The 17,137-nt window shown below is 52.3% G+C and overlaps 1 protein-coding gene across 3 annotated transcripts in view; it reads right to left on the reverse strand.

Annotated features, from left to right (window-relative positions):
* LOC118377329 (zinc finger MIZ domain-containing protein 1-like) overlaps positions 1-17,137 on the reverse strand; it is a 76,436-nt gene that overhangs the window by 40,923 nt on the left and 18,376 nt on the right. For 2 of the 3 annotated variants that reach the window (XM_052495664.1, XM_052495667.1), the window contains exons 2-3: positions 6,476-6,614; positions 1,277-1,391 (exon numbers count right to left, since the gene is read on the reverse strand). In XM_052495664.1, coding sequence (XP_052351624.1) covers positions 1,277-1,391; positions 6,476-6,519 — 159 coding nt within the window. In that variant the 5' untranslated portion in view covers positions 6,520-6,614. Of the gene's footprint in view, positions 1-1,276; positions 1,395-6,475; positions 6,615-17,137 lie in introns of those variants that run through there. The other variant, XM_052495670.1, reaches the window with a different exon arrangement.

Below are 17,137 nucleotides of genomic sequence, written 5' to 3' on the forward strand. Positions count from 1 at the left end.
ACTACTACTGTAGTCACTACTACTAGTACTACTGTAGTCACTAACTACTACTACTACTGTAGTCACTACTACTAAAACTACTGTAGTCACTACTACTACTACTACTACTACTACTACTGTAGTCACTACTACTACTACTACTACTACTACTGTACTACTACACTACTACTACAATTACTACTGTAGTCACTACTAATACAGCTATTACTACTGTAGTCACTACTACTACTACTATTACTACTGTAGTCACTACTACTACTCATTAACTGTAAAACCTACTACTATTACTAATATTACTAGTAGTCACTACTACTGATTACTACTGTAGTCACTACTACTATTACTAATGTAGTCACCACTACTACTAGTAGTCACTACTAATACTACTATTACTACTGTAGTCACTACTACTACTACTATTACTACTGTAGTCACTACTAATACTACTATTACCTGTAGTCACTACTAGAGGACTACTATTACTACTGTGTCACCACTGCACTACAGCTACTGGTCACTATTACTACTGTAGTCACTACTACTACTACTATTACACTGTAGTCACCACTACTACACTACTACTGGCTCCTACTAATGTAGTCACTAGACCACTATTACTACTGTAGTCACTACTACTATTACTACTGTAGTCACTAACCTGTAGTCACTACTACTACTAATATTACTACTGTAGTCACTACTACTACTACTACTATTACTACTGTAGTCCTACTACTACTAATATTACTACTGTAGTCACTAACCAATATTACTACTGTAGTCACAGCTACTACTACTACTACTGTAGTCACTACTACTACTACTACTATTACTACTGTAGTCACTACTACTATTACTAGGCTGTGCTACTACACTGCTACTATTACTAGCTAGAACCTACTGCTACTACTGTGTCACTACTGCTACCACTACTAGAACCTGGCTCTACTGCTAGAGGACTACTGTAGTCACACTACCACTGCTACTGCTGTAGTCAGAACCTGGCTGCTACTACTACTACTACTACTACTACTACTACTACTACTACTACTACTACTGTAGTCACTACTACTACTACTACTACTACTGTAGTCACTACTACTACTACTACTACTACTGTAGTCACTACTACTAATCTACATTTAGATAGGGATCAACACTGGTTAAAACAACGTAGAGGTACTCATCTATTGGAGATGTTCCAGAGCATGCTGGGTAATCTCACCTGTCTCTGCAAGGTGTTGGTGACACCCCAGAGCATGCTGGGTAATCTCACCTGACTCTGCGAGGTGTTGGCCACACCCCAGACGGTCGTTACCACGGAGAGAGAACCCGGCGGCTGGTTGGTGTTCTGTTGCCATGGTACTGAGTCGTAGGGAAAAGACCCATCACTGGAAAAGACCACATCACTGCAGACACACACACACGATAAAACAGATTTGTATTTGTATATTAAAACATTTTTTGTACCAATAGCTACATCAGCAAAAGCACAGACTTTAGTTAGACACAAGCCCCATCCTCATCCACTGTACAGAACAGAGAGAGAGAGAGAGAGAGAGAGAGCAGAGAGAGAGAGACAGCAGAAGAGGCTCCCTGAGAGAGGAGAGAGAGGAGAGAGGGGGAAAGAAAGAGAGAGAGACTGAGAGAGAGAGAACCTGAGCTCCCTGTAGAGAGAAAGAAGAGAGAGAGAGAGAGAGAGAAAGAGAGAGAGAGACCACAGCAGAACCTGAGAGAAAGAGAGAGAGAGAGACAGAGAGTGAAGACTGAGAGACAGAGAACCTGAGAGAGAGAGAGAGAGAGAGAGAGAGAGAGAGAGACTGCAGAGAGAGAGAAAGAAGCTCCCTGAGAGAGAGAGAGAGTGAGACCACTGAGACAGCAGAGAGGAGAAAGAAGAGAGAGAGAGAGAAAGAGAGAGAGAGAGAGAGAGAGAGAGAGAGAGAGAGAGAGAGAGAGAGAGAGAGAGAGAGAGAGAGAGAGAGAGTAGAGAGAGAGAGAGAGCAACCACTGCACCACAGAGAACTGGTCCTGAGTTCACTAACCTGTTCTACTAACACACTGAAGCCTCAGTCCCCTCATCCAGCTGGTCCTGAGTTCACTAACCTGTTCTACTAACACACTGAAGCCTCAGTCCCCTCATCCAGCTGGTCCTGAGTTCACTAACCTGTTCTACTAACACACTGAAGCCTCAGTCCCCTCATCCAGCTGGTCCTGAGTTCACTAACCTGTTCTACTAACACACTGAAGTCTCAGTCCCCTCATCCAGCTGGTCCTGAGTTCACTAACCTGTTCTACTAACACACTGAAGCCTCAGTCCCCTCATCCAGCTGGTCCTGAGTTCACTAACCTGTTCTACTAACACACTGAAGCCTCAGTCCCCTCATCCAGCTGGTCTGAGTTCACTAACCTGTTCTACTAACACACTGAAGCCTCAGTCCCCTGTCCAGCTGGTCCTGTGTTCACTAACCTGTTCTACTAACAGCACTGAAGCCTCAGTCCCCTCATCCAGCTGGTCCTGAGTTCAAACCTGTTCACTAACACAGAAGCCTCAGTCCCCTCATCCAGCTGGTCCTGAGGCTTCACTAACCACTGCACCACAGCAGAACCTGGTCCCTCATCCAGCTGGTCCTGAGTTCACTAACCTGCACCAACACACTGAACCTCAGTCCCTCATCCAGCTGGTCCTGAGTTCACTAACCTGTTCTACTAACACACTGAAGCCTCAGTCCCCTCATCCAGCTGGTCCTGAGTTCACTAACCTGTTCTACTAACACACTGAAGCCTCAGTCCCTCATCCAGCTGGTCCTGGAGTTCACTAACCTGTTCTACTAACACACTGAAGCCTCAGTCCCACTGCACCAGCTGGTCCTGAGTTCACTAACCTGTTCTACTAACCACTGAAGCCTCAGTCCCCTCAGAGTTCACTAACCTGTTCTACTAACACACTGAAGCCTCAGGACCAGAACATCCAATCAATCAGGATAAAACAAATTACAACACAGTCACCACAAAACTAGATTACCTGGGAAACACAAGCACAAACACAAAGCAAAATGCAGTGCCACTGCACCAAATCAGCAGAACCTGGCTAACTATTTGACCATGGTTACTGATCAAAACCTTAGAAAAACCTTGACACAGTACAGGCTCAGTGAGCACAGCCTTGCCATTGAGAAGGGTAGACACAGGAAAACCTGGCTCCCTGTAGAGGAGAGGCTGTGCAACCACTGCACAACAGCAGAACCTGGCTCCCTGTAGAGGAGAGGCTGTGCAACCACTGCACCACAGCAGAACCTGGCTCCCTGTAGAGGAGAGGCTGTGCAACCACTGCACCACAGCAGAACCTGGCTCCCTGTAGAGGAGAGGCTGTGCAACCACTGCACCACAGCAGAACCTGGCTCCCTGTAGAGGAGAGGCTGTGCAACCACTGCACCACAGCAGAACCTGGCTCCCTGTAGAGGAGAGGCTGTGCAACCACTGCACCACAGCAGAACCTGGCTCCCTGTAGAGGAGAGGCTGTGCAACCACTGCACCACAGCAGAACCTGGCTCCCTGTAGAGGAGAGGCTGTGCAACCACTGCACCACAGCAGAACCTGGCTCCCTGTAGAGGAGAGGCTGTGCAACCACTGCACCACAGCAGAACCTGGCTCCCTGTAGAGGAGAGGCTGTGCAACCACTGCACCACAGCAGAACCTGGCTCCCTGTAGAGGAGAGGCTGTGCAACCACTGCACCACAGCAGAACCTGGCTCCCTGTAGAGGAGAGGCTGTGCAACCACTGCACCACAGCAGAACCTGGCTCCCTGTAGAGGAGAGGCTGTGCAACCACTGCACCACAGCAGAACCTGGCTCCCTGTAGAGGAGAGGCTGTGCAACCACTGCACCACAGCAGAACCTGGCTCCCTGTAGAGGAGAGGCTGTGCAACCACTGCACCACAGCAGAACCTGGCTCCCTGTAGAGGAGAGGCTGTGCAACCACTGCACCACAGCAGAACCTGGCTCCCTGTAGAGGAGAGGCTGTGCAACCACTGCACCACAGCAGAACCTGGCTCCCTGTAGAGGAGAGGCTGTGCAACCACTGCACCACAGCAGAACCTGGCTCCCTGTAGAGGAGAGGCTGTGCAACCACTGCACCACAGCAGAACCTGGCTCCCTGTAGAGGAGAGGCTGTGCAACCACTGCACCACAGCAGAACCTGGCTCCCTGTAGAGGAGAGGCTGTGCAACCACTGCACCACAGCAGAACCTGGCTCCCTGTAGAGGAGAGGCTGTGCAACCACTGCACCACAGCAGAACCTGGCTCCCTGTAGAGGAGAGGCTGTGCAACCACTGCACCACAGCAGAACCTGGCTCCCTGTAGAGGAGAGGCTGTGCAACCACTGCACCACAGCAGAACCTGGCTCCCTGTAGAGGAGAGGCTGTGCAACCACTGCACCACAGCAGAACCTGGCTCCCTGTAGAGGAGAGGCTGTGCAACCACTGCACCACAGCAGAACCTGGCTCCCTGTAGAGGAGAGGCTGTGCAACCACTGCACCACAGCAGAACCTGGCTCCCTGTAGAGGAGAGGCTGTGCAACCACTGCACCACAGCAGAACCTGGCTCCCTGTAGAGGAGAGGCTGTGCAACCACTGCACCACAGCAGAACCTGGCTCCCTGTAGAGGAGAGGCTGTGCAACCACTGCACCACAGCAGAACCTGGCTCCCTGTAGAGGAGAGGCTGTGCAACCACTGCACCACAGCAGAACCTGGCTCCCTGTAGAGGAGAGGCTGTGCAACCACTGCACCACAGCAGAACCTGGCTCCCTGTAGAGGAGAGGCTGTGCAACCACTGCACCACAGCAGAACCTGGCTCCCTGTAGAGGAGAGGCTGTGCAACCACTGCACCACAGCAGAACCTGGCTCCCTGTAGAGGAGAGGCTGTGCAACCACTGCACCACAGCAGAACCTGGCTCCCTGTAGAGGAGAGGCTGTGCAACCACTGCACCACAGCAGAACCTGGCTCCCTGTAGAGGAGAGGCTGTGCAACCACTGCACCACAGCAGAACCTGGCTCCCTGTAGAGGAGAGGCTGTGCAACCACTGCACCACAGCAGAACCTGGCTCCCTGTAGAGGAGAGGCTGTGCAACCACTGCACCACAGCAGAACCTGAGACGGAGCTGCATTTCCTGACAAAATGTTTGAAAATGTGACCCAATTCAGGAAAGTAGGCGTATGTCTCAAGTCACTACTTCACAGGAGGACCGTTTGAATGTAAACATCTTGTGTGTGTGTGTGTGTGTCCACATGTGCGTGTGTGTTTGTCTACGTGTGTGTGTCTACATGTGTGTGTGTGTGTGTGTGTGTGTCTACATGTGTGTGTTACCTGTGTGTGCGTGTCTACCTGTGTGTGTGTCTACCTGTGTGTGTGTGTCTATGTGTGTGTGTGTGTGTGTGTGTGTGTGTGTGTGTGTGTGTGTGTGTGTGTGTGTGTGAACCTGGCTGTGTGTGTGTGTGTGTGTGTGTGTCTGTCTGTGTGTGTCTATGTCCAGTGTGTGTGTGTGTGTGTGTGTGTGTGTCTACCACAGTGAACGTGTGTGTGTGTGTGTGTGGCTGTGTGTGTGTGCACCACAGCAGAACCTGTGTGTGTGTGTGTGTCCCTGTGTGTGTGTGTCTACCTGTGTGTGTGTGGCTGTTTACCTGTGCACCACAGTGTATGTGTGTCTACCTGTGTGTGTGATGTCTACGTGTGAACCTGTCTACCTGTAGAGTGTGGCTGTGTGTGTGTGTGCTGTGTGTGTGTGTGTGTGTGTGTGTGAGGAGTGTGTGTGCAACCACTGCACCTGTGCAGAACCTGGCTCCCTGTAGAGGAGAGGCTGTGTGTGTGTGTGTGTGTGTGCTGTGTGTGTGTGTGTCTACCTGTGTGTGTGTGGGTGTTTACCTGTGTCCCCTGTAGAGGTCTACCTGTGTGCTGTGCATGTCTACTGTGTGTGTCTACCACAGCAGAACCTGGCTGTGTGTCTGCCTGTAGAGGAGTGGGTGTTTACCTGCGTGTGTGTGTGTGTGTCACCTGTGTGAACCTGGCTCCCTGTAGAGTGTGAGGCTGTGTGTGTGTGTGTGTGTGTCTACCACTGCACCACAGCAGGTGTACCTGGCTACCTGTGTGTGTGAGTGTGCTGTGTGTGTGTGTGTCTGCCTGTGCACCACAGTGGAACCTGTGTGTGTGTGTGTGCATTGTCTACCTGTGTGTGTGTGTGTGTGTGTCTACCTGTGTGTGTGTGTGTGTGGGTGTTTACCTGTGTGTGTGTGTGTCTACCTGTGTGGGTGTAAATGCGTGTCTACCTGTGTGTGTGTGTCTACATGTCACTGTGTCTACCTGAGGACGTGTGTGAATGTAAACATGTGTGTGTGTGTGTGTGTGTGTGTGTGTGTGTGTGTGTGTGTGTGTGTCTACCTGTGTGTGTGTGTGTGTGTCTACCTGTGTGTGTGTGGGTGTTTACCTGTGTGACAGGGTGGGCTTCATGGAGTGCATGGTGAGCTGCATAGGAACCTTCCCCTGGGGTGGTTCGTTCTGTCTGTTCTTCTGATGACGGAGGAGGAGGAGACGACCCAGCTCCTCACACCAAGACGACAACAAGGCTGGAAGGAGGAGGGGAGGAGAGAGGAGAGATGAAATGGGATGAAGCGCAGAGAGGGGTGAGAGTTGAGAGGGATGAGAGGGATGAGAGAAGGAGAGAGGGATAAGAGGAGAGAGGGATAAGAGGAGAGAGGGATAAGAGGAGAGAGGGATGAGAGGAGGAGAGGAGAGGGATGAGAGGACAGAGGGATGAGTACACATTAGTCCTGACTGTTTAAAATCCACTTCTGTGAGGAGTAATATTAGCACAGATAGGATGCATCCCCAATGGTACGGTATTCCTCTCCTCTCCTCTCCTCTCCTCTCCTCTCCTCTCTCCCTCTCCTCTCCTCTCCTCTCCTCTCCTCTCCTCTCCTCTCCCTCCTCTCCTCTCTCTCTCCTCTCCTCTCCTCCTCTCCTCTCCTCTCCTCTCTCTGATCCCTTTCTCCTCTCATCTCCTCTCTCTGATCCCTCTCTCCTCCCTCATCACTCTCCTTTGCTCATCTCATCCCTCTCCTCTCATCCTTCTCCTCTGCAGCACATAGGGAATAGGGTGTGATTTGGGCAGTAAAACAGCCCTCCACAGCTAGACCTCCCACAGAGGTGTGAGAGAGAAAGGACAGATGGAAGAAAATCAACAACAAACACATTGAAATGTAATGGACCACCAGCTGACCAGTACAGATAATCCCACAAAGTGCATTAGTACAGGTGGGATCTCAAACCTCTCCTCTGAGACCTCCAGTTGATCCAGGAATGTGATATATTCCAGAACTAGCACCTGATTCCACCTGTCAACTAATCATCAAGCCCTTTACTAGGTGAATCAGGTGAGCCAGTTCAGGACTACAACAACATTGTGAAACATCTGGGAGGGGGTGTCCACCAGGAATGTTTTGAAAACTACTGCTCCAGTACCAAACCAGCCAAATCAGTGTCACTTCTGTCCTTGTCCACTAGAGTTCAGTCTGGCTCTACAGATCCCTTAGATGGACTTAATCCCTCCCTACCTCCCTCTCTCCTTCCCGCTACCTACCTCCATCCCTCCTTCCCCCTATCTCCCTATCTACCTCACTGATTCCCTCCACCTCCCTCCCTACCTCCCTCCCTCCCTCCCTCCCTCCCTGCTTCCCTCCCTCCCTACATACTTCCCCAACTCCCTCCCTCCCTACCTCCTTCCCTCCCTCCGTACCTCCTTCCCTTTACCTCCCTCCCTCCTTCCCTCCCTCCGTACCTTCTTCCCTCCCTCCGTACCTCCTTCCCTCCCTCCGTACCTCCTTCCCCTTTACCTAACCTCCCTGCTTCCCTCCCTCCCTCCTTCCCTCCCTCCGTACCTTCTTCCCTCCCTCCGTACCTCCTTCCCTTTACCTCCCTCCCTGCTTCCCTAGGCCGTCATTGTGAATAAGAATTTGTTCTTAACTGACTTGCCTAGTTAAATAAAAAAAGCATCAGTGTGCGGCTCAGTGACAGGAAACAGGGGTCAGGGGTCAGTAACATCAGTGTGAGGCTCAGTGACAGGAAACAGGGGTCAGGGGTCAGTAACATAAGTGTGAGGCTCAGTGACAGTAAACAGGGGTCAGGGGTCAGTAAAATCAGTGTGAGGCTCAGTGACAGTAAACAGGGGTCAGGGGTCAGTAACATCAGTGTGAGGCTCAGTGACAGGAAACGGGGGTCAGGGGTCAGTAACATCAGTGTGAGGCTCAGTGACAGTAAACAGGGGTCAGGGGTCAGTAACATCAGTGTGAGGCTCAGTGACAGGAAACAGGGGTCAGGGGTCAGTAACATCAGTGTGAGGCTCAGTGACAGGAAACAGGGGTCAGGGGTCAGTAACATCAGTGTGAGGCTCAGTGACAGGAAACAGGGGTCAGGGGTCAGTAACATCAGTGTGAGGCTCAGTGACAGTAAACAGGGGTCAGGGGTCAAGGGTCAGTTACATCAGTGTGAGGCTCAGTGACAGTAAACAGGGGTCAGGGATCAGTAAAATCAGTGTGAGGCTCAGTGACAGTAAACAGGGGTCAGGGGTCAGTAACATCAGTGTGAGGCTCAGTGACAGGAAACGGGGGTCAGGGGTCAGTAACATCAGTGTGAGGCTCAGTGACAGTAAACAGGGGTCAGGGGTCAGTAACATCAGTGTGAGGCTCAGTGACAGGAAACAGGGGTCAGGGGTCAGTAACATCAGTGTGAGGCTCAGTGACAGTAAACAGGGGTCAGGAGTCAAGGGTCAGTTACATCAGTGTGAGGCTCAGTGACAGTAAACAGGGGTCAGGGGTCAGTAACATCAGTGTGCGGCTCAGTGACAGTAAACAGGGGTCAGGGGTCAGTAACATCAGTGTGAGGCTCAGTGACAGTAAACAGGGGTCAGGGGTCAGTAACATCAGTGTGAGGCTCAGTGACAGTAAACAGGGGTCAGGGGTCAGTAACATCAGTGTGAGGCTCAGTGACAGTAAACAGGGGTCAGTTACATCAGTGTGAGACTCAGTGACAGTAAACAGGGGTCAGTTACATCAGTGTGAGACTCAGTGACAGTAAACAGGGGTCAGGGGTCAGTAACATCAGTGTGAAGCTCAGTGACCGTAAACAGGGGTAAGGGGTCAGTAACATCAGTGGGAAGCTCAGTGACAGTAAACAGGGGTCAGGGGTCAGATACATCAGTGTGAGACTCAGTGACAGTAAACAGGGGTCAGTTACATCAGTGTGAGACTCAGTGACAGTAAACAGGGGTCAGGGGTCAGTAACATCAGTATAATATAACACAAGCACACAGGGACTGACTGACTATTGTGCCATGTCTGTGTGAGAGATACGGGCAAGAGATGGAAAGACAAGAGGGAGAAGAGAAAGAGAGAGAGAGAATTCTGAGAGCTTCTAACCCCAAAAGTCAGCTCTCCTTTCATCTGAACACTGAGCAAACCAGCCTGGCTCTGTGTAAAGACACCAGCCACCAGCCTGGCTCTGTGTAAAGACACCAGCCTGGCTCTGTGTAAAGACACCAGCCACCAGCCTAGCTCTGTGTAAAGACACCAGCCTGGCTCTGTGTAAAGACACCCGCCTGGCTCTGTGTAAAGACACCAGCCACCAGCCTGGCTCTGTGTAAAGACACCAGCCACCAGCCTGGCTCTGTGTAAAGACACCAACCACCAGCCTGGCTCTGTGTAAAGACACCAGCCTGGCTCTGTGTAAAGACACCAGCCTGGCTCTGTGTAAAGACACCAGCCTGGCTCTGTGTAAAGACACCAGCCACCAGCCTGGCTCTGTGTAAAGACACCAGCCACCAGCCTGGCTCTGTGTAAAGACACCAGCCACCAGCCTGGCTCTGTGTAAAGACACCAGACACCAGCCTGGCTCTGTGTAAAGACACCAGCCACCAGCCTGGCTCTGTGTAAAGAAACCAGCCACCAGCCTGGCTCTGTGTAAAGACACCAGCCACCAGCCTGGCTCTGTGTAAAGACACCAGACACCAGCCTGGCTCTGTGTAAAGACACCAGCCACCAGCCTGGCTCTGTGTAAAGACACCAGACACCAGCCTGGCTCTGTGTAAAGACACCAGCCTGGCTCTGTGTAAAGAAACCAGCCACCAGCCTGGCTCTGTGTAAAGACACCAGACACCAGCCTGGCTCTGTGTAAAGACACCAGCCTGGCTCTGTGTAAAGACACCAGACACCAGCCTGGCTCTGTGTAAAGACACCAGCCTGGCTCTGTGTAAAGACACCAGCCACCAGCCTGTGTAAAGATGAGGGCTGGAATACAGAAGACATGTCCAGATGGTGCCAGCAGTCTCTCTCTCCCTCCCCTCCTGCCTCTCTCCCTCCCTCCCCTCCTGCCTCTCCTCCTCTCTCCCTCCCTCCCCTCCTGCATTCCCTCCTCCTCTCCCTCCCTTCCCTCCTCCTCTCTCCCTCCCTCCCCTCCTGCCTCTCCTCCTCTCTCCCTCCCTCCCCTCCTGCCTCTCCTCCTCTCTCCATCTCCTCCCTCTCATTTAGAAGCCTCACAGAGCCCAGGCACAGAGGCAGCTGGGTTTTTCATCCCCTCCCGCCCTCCCTCCATACTCTGGCAAGGCAGGTGCCAGGAGACAGACTGCTCTGTTATTGCTGGCCTGGGTTAGAGCTGGGCTGGGTTAGGGCTGGCCTGCTTTAGGGCTGGGTTATTGCTGGCCTGGGTTAGAGCTGGGCTGGGATAGGGCTGGCCTGCTTTAGGGCTGGGTTATGGCTGGCCTGGGTTATGGCTGTCCTGGGTTAGGGCTGGCCTGGGATAGGGCTGGCCTGGGATAGGGCTGGGTTATGGCTGGCCTGGGTTAGGGCTGTCCTGGGTTAGGGCTGTCCTGGGTTAGGGCTGGCCTGGGATAGGGCTGGCCTGGGATAGGGCTGGCCTGGGTTAGGGCTGGGTTATGGCTGGCCTGGGATAGGGCTGGCCTGGGATAGGGCTGGCCTGGGTTAGAGCTCGGCTGGGTTAGGGCTGGCCTGCTTTAGGGCTGGGTTATGGCTGGCCTGGGTTAGAGCTGGGCTGGGTTAGGGCTGGCCTGCTTTAGGGCTGGGTTATGGCTGGCCTGGGTTAGAGCTGGGCTGGGTTAGGGCTGGCCTGCTTTAGGGCTGGGTTATGGCTGGCCTGGGTTAGAGCTGGGCTGGGTTTAGGGCTGGCCTGCTTTAGGGCTGGGTTATGGCTGGCCTGGGTTAGGGCTGGCCTGGGATAGGGCTGGCCTGGGTTAGGGCTGGCCTGCTTTAGGGCTGGGTTATGGCTGGCCTGGGTTAGAGCTGGGCTGGGTTAGGGCTGGCCTGCTTTAGGGCTGGGTTATGGCTGGCCTGGGTTAGGGCTGGCCTGGGATAGGGCTGGCCTGGGTTAGGGCTGGCCTGGGTTAGGGCTAGGCTGGGTTACACCTGGCCTGGTTTGGGGCTGGGGATTTAAGGGTATTGTTAAGGTCAGGGATAGGGACAATCGGGCTTGGGCTAAACTGAGGCTGGGTTAGGGCTGGGGAAGGGGATGGTGGTGGTTGTGAGGCTGATGCTGGGGCTGTATCTAGGGAAAAGGTTGGGACTGGGGATGTAACTAGGGAAAGTGTTGGGACTGGGGCTGTAACTAGGGAAAAGGTTGGGACTGGGCTGTAACTATGGAAAGTGTTGGGACTGGGGCTGTAACTATGGAAAGTGTTGGGACTGGGGCTGTAACTAGGGAAAGTGTTGGGACTGGGGCTGTAACTAGGGAAAGTGTTGGGACTGGGGCTGTAACTAGGGAAAGTGTTGGGACTGGGGCTGTAACTAGGGAAAGTGTTGAGAATGGGGATGTAACTAGGGAAAGGGTTTGGCACTGGGGCTGTAACTAGGGAAAAGGTTGGGACTGGGGCTGTAACTAGGGAAAGTGTTGGGACTGGGGTTGTAACTAGGGAAAGGTTGGGACTGGGGCTGTAACTAGGGAAAGTGTTGGGACTGGGGCTGTAACTAGGGAAAAGGTTGGGACTGGGGCTGTAACTAGGGAAAGTGTTGGGACTGGGGTTGTAACTATGGAAAAGGTTGGGACTGGGGTTGTAACTAGGGAAAAGGTTGGGACTGGGATTGTAACTAGGGCTGTAACTAGGGAAAGTGTTGGGACTGGGGCTGTAACTAGGGAAAGTGTTGGGACTGGGGCTGTAACTAGGGAAAAGGTTGGGACTGGGGTTGTAACTAGGGAAAAGGTTGGGACTGGGGATGTAACTAGGGAAAAGGTTGGGACTGGGACTGGGGCTGTAACTAGGGAAAGGGTTGGGACTAGGGCTGTAACTAGGGAAAGTGTTGAGACTGGGGTTGTAACTAGGGAAAAGGTTGGGACTGGGGCTGTAACTAGGGAAAAGGTTGGGACTGGGGCTGTAACTAGGGAAAGGGTTGGGACTGGGACTGGGGCTGTAACTAGGGAAAGTGTTGGGACTGGGGTTGTAACTAGGGAAAGTGTTGGGACTGGGGTTGTAACTAGGGAAAGTGTTGGGACTGGGGTTGTAACTAGGGAAAGTGTTGAGACTGGGGTTGTAACTAGGGAAAAGGTTGGGACTGGGGTTGTAACTAGGGAAAAGGTTGGGACTGGGGCTGTAACTAGGGAAAGTGTTGAGACTGGGGTTGTAACTAGGGAAAGTGTTGGGACTGGGGTTGTAACTAGGGAAAGTGTTGGGACTGGGGTTGTAACTAGGGAATGTGTTGAGACTGGGGTTGTAACTAGGGAAAGTGTTGGGACTGGGGTTGTAACTAGGGAAAGGGTTGGGACTGGAGGCTAACCAGGCTAACTCACCTCTACCATTATTCTGTTACAACAAGAGGCTAACCAGGATAACTCACCTCTATCATTATTCTGTTACAACAAGAGGCTAACCAGGTTAACTCACCTCTATCATTATTCTGTAACAACAAGAGGCTAACCAGGCTAACTCACCTCTACCATTATTCTGTTACAACAAGAGGCTAACCAGGCTAACTCACCTCTACCATTATTCTGTTACAACAAGAGGCTAACCAGGCTAACTCACCTCTATCATTATTCTGTTACAACAAGAGGCTAACCAGGATAACTCACCTCTACCATTATTCTGTTACAACAAGAGGCTAACCAGGATAAATCACCTCTACCATTATTCTGTTACAACAAGAGGCTAACCAGGCTAACTCACCTCTACCATTATTCTGTCACAACAAGAGGCTAACTCACCTCTATCATTATTCTGTTACAACAAGAGGCTAACCAGGATAAATCACACCTCTACCATTATTCTGTTACAACAAGAGGCTAACTAACCTCTATCATTATTCTGTTACAACAAGAGGCTAACCAGGCTAACTCACCTCTACCATTATTCTGTCACAACAAGAGGCTAACTCACCTCTATCATTATTCTGTTACAACAAGAGGCTAACCAGGATAAATCACACCTCTACCATTATTCTGTTACAACAAGAGGCTAACCAGGATAAATCACACCTCTCTCATGTTGATAAACATGTCCCACCAGTTGCCCCCAAACCGTGCCGCTGAGCCCCGCAGGAGGAATTATACTGAGAGGGAGAGAGGGAGGGCGAGAGAGAGAGAGAGAGAGAGAGAGCAATCAAAACACCAGTGTGTGTGAGCTGAGCAATGACAGGGTACATTGAGGAGAGAGAGACACTGGACACAAAATGAGGTGGGAACTGAGCTGCACTTCCTAAACCTCCTGCCCAATGTATGACCATATTATTAAGAGATACATATTTCCCTCAGATTACACAGACCCACAAAGAATTTAAAAACCAATGTAATTTTGTTAAACTCCCATATCTACTGGGTGAAATACATCAAAACACAGCAACAAGCTGTGTGACCTGTTGCCACAAGAAAAGGGCAACCAGTGAAGAACAAACACCATTATAAATACAACCCATATTTATGTTTATTTATTTTTCCCTTTTGTACTTTAACTATTTGCACATCGTTACAACTCATTACGACTTGCCTAGTTCAAATAAAGGTTAAAATAACATTTTTTTAAACAACGCTGTACAAAGACATACACAAGAAATTTGACATTTTTAAACTTTGTATGTGTAATGTTTATTGTTAATTTTGTATTGTTTATTTCACTTGTCTTTATGATCTATTTCACTTGCTTTGGCAATGTACACACAATAAAGCCCTTTCAATTGACATTAGAATGAGAGAAACCAATTATCCTGCCCCACCACTTAAAGGGGAATTATTCTACCCCAAAGGGGCAGTCCACAGAGAGCCTGACCTGTTAAAGGGGCAGTCCACAGAGAGCCTGACCTGTTAAAGGGGCAGTCCACAGAGAGCCTGACCTGTTAAAGGGGCAGTCCACAGAGAGCCTGACCTGTTAAAGGGGCAGTCCACAGAGAGCCTGACCTGTTAAAGGGGCAGTCCACAGAGAGCCTGACCTGTTAAAGGGGCAGTCCACAGAGAGCCTGACCTGTTAAAGGGGCAGTCCACAGAGAGCCTGACCTGTTAAAGGGGCAGTCCACAGAGAGCCTGACCTGTTAAAGGGGCAGTCCACAGAGAGCCTGACCTGTTAAAGGGGCAGTCCACAGAGAGCCTGACCTGTTAAAGGGGCAGTCCACAGAGAGCCTGACCTGTTTAAGGGGCAGTCTGATCAATTTAAAGGGGTATTGAGTCAAAAGGATCAACTTCAGGTTTAAGGTTTTATATGACAGAACAGGGTAATAAGATGTCACGTCTTCACCCTCCTGCGTCCTCCCTCATACTCACCCCTCCCTCCCCCTTTCACCCCTCCCTCCCCCTCTCACCCCTCCCTCGCCCTACTCCTCTCCAATCACACTCTATTTCCTCCCTCAAACTCCCCCTCCCCTCTCACCCCTACCTCCCCCTCCTCTCCCCTCTCCCTCTATTTCCTTCCTCCCTCCCCTCCACCCCCTCCTCTCCTCTCTCCCTCATACCCCCCCCTCTCACCCCTCCACCCTCTCCCTCTATTTCCTTCCTCTCTCCCCTCCCCCTCCACCCCCTCCTATCCTCTCTCCCTGCCACCCTTCCCAGACCTCTCCAAGGGGACAGTGGAGAATCAAGGTTGATTAATGCAAAAGGCTGACTGTTTCTCCTCCCTCCTCTCCTCCCTCCCTCATACCCCTCCCTCTCACCCCTCCACCCTCTTCCTCTATTTCCTTATTTCATGTCTGGGATTTAATTTACTATGCTGCTCCAATACAGACTACACATAGCTGACATTTAGTGTTTAACCAATAGGATAATGTTAGTCTGATATGCTATGTTTTAACAGCTAGTGAGTGTAAGGTCTTTATTCCATTATCATGGAGGGTAGGTGGGAGGGAGGGAGGGAGGATGGAGGGAGGGGACAGGATGGAGGGAGGGGAGAGGAAATAGGGAGGGGAGATGATGGAGGGAGGGGAGAGGATGGAGGGAGAGAGGGGAGAGGATGGAGGGAGGGGACAGGAAATAGGAAGGGGAGAGGATGGAGGGAGGGGAGAGGGAGAGGATGGAGGGAGGGGACAGGAAATAGGAAGGGGATATGGAGGGAGGGGACAGGAAATAGGAAGGGGAGAGGATGGAGGGAGGGGACAGGAAATAGGAAGGGGATATGGAGGGAGGGGACAGGAAATAGGAAGGGGAGAGGACGGAGGGAGGGGAGAGGAAATAGGAAGGGGAGAGGATGGAGGGGGGGGACAGAGAGGACGGAGGGAGGGGAGAGGAAATAGGAAGGGGAGAGGATGGAGGGAGGGGACAGGAAATAGGAAGGGGATATGGAGGGAGGGGACAGGAAATAGGAAGGGGAGAGGATGGAGGGAGGGGAGAGGACGGAGGGAGGGGAGAGGAAATAGGAAAGGGAGATGATGGAGGGAGGGGAGAGGACGGAGGGAGGGGAGAGGAAATAGGAAGGGGAGATGATGGAGGGAGGGGAGAGGACGGAGGGAGGGGAGATGATGGAGGGAGGGGAGAGGACGGAGGGAGGGGAGAGGAAATAGGAAAGGGAGATGATGGAGGGAGGGGAGAGGACGGAGGGAGGGGAGAGGAAATAGGAAGGGGAGATGATGGAGGGAGGGGAGAGGACGGAGGGAGGGGAGAGGAAATAGGAAAGGGAGATGATGGAGGGAGGGGAGAGGACGGAGGGAGGGGAGATGATGGAGGAGGGGAGAGGAGGATGGAGGGGAGAGAAATGGAAGGGGAGATGATGGAGGGGGAGATGATGGAGGGGAGAGGACGGATGGAGGGGAGAGGAAATAGGGAGGGGAGATGAAATAGGGAGGGGAGATGATGGAGGGAGGGGAGAGGATAGGAAATAGGAAGGGGAGAGGAGGGAGGGAGGGGAGAGGATGGAGGGAGGGGAGAGGATGGAGGGAGGGGAGATGAAATAGGGAGGGGAGATGATGGAGGGAGGGGAGAGGATGGAGGGAGGGGAGAGGGAGAGGACGGAGGGAGGGGAGAGGATAGGAAATAGGAAGGGGAGAGGACGGAGGGAGGGGAGAGGGAGAGGACGGAGGGAGGGGAGAGGATAGGAAATAGGAAGGGGAGAGGACGGAGGGAGGGGAGAGGAAGGAAGGAGGGCAGGGGAGAGGAAATAGGGAGGGGAGATGAAATAGGGAGGGGAGATGATGGAGGGAGGGGAGAGGATGGAGGGAGGGGAGAGGAAATAGGGAGGGGAGATGAAATAGGGAGGGAGATGATGGAGGGAGGGGAGAGGATGGAGGGAGGGGAGAGGGAGAGGGACGGAGGGAGGGGAGAGGATAGGAAATAGGAAGGGAGAGAGGACGGGAGGGAGGGAGAGGGATGGAGGGAGGGGAGAGGGAGAGGACGGAGGGAGGGGAGAGGAAATAGGGAGGGAGATGATGGAGGGAGGGGAGAGGACGGAGGGAGGGAGAGGAAATAGGGAGGGGAGATGAAATAGGGAGGGGAGATGATGGAGGGAGGGGAGAGGATGGAGGGAGGGGAGAGGGAGAGGACGGAGGGAGGGGAGAGGATAGGAAATAGGAAGGGGAGAGGATGGAGGGAGGGGAGAGGATGGAGGGAGGGGAGAGGACGGAGGGAGGGGAGAGGAAATAGGGAGGGGAGATGATGGAGGGAGGGGAGAGGACGGAGGGAG

The sequence above is a fragment of the Oncorhynchus keta genome, chromosome 3 (genome assembly GCF_023373465.1).
Source record: "Oncorhynchus keta strain PuntledgeMale-10-30-2019 chromosome 3, Oket_V2, whole genome shotgun sequence".
NCBI lineage: Eukaryota > Metazoa > Chordata > Actinopteri > Salmoniformes > Salmonidae > Oncorhynchus > Oncorhynchus keta.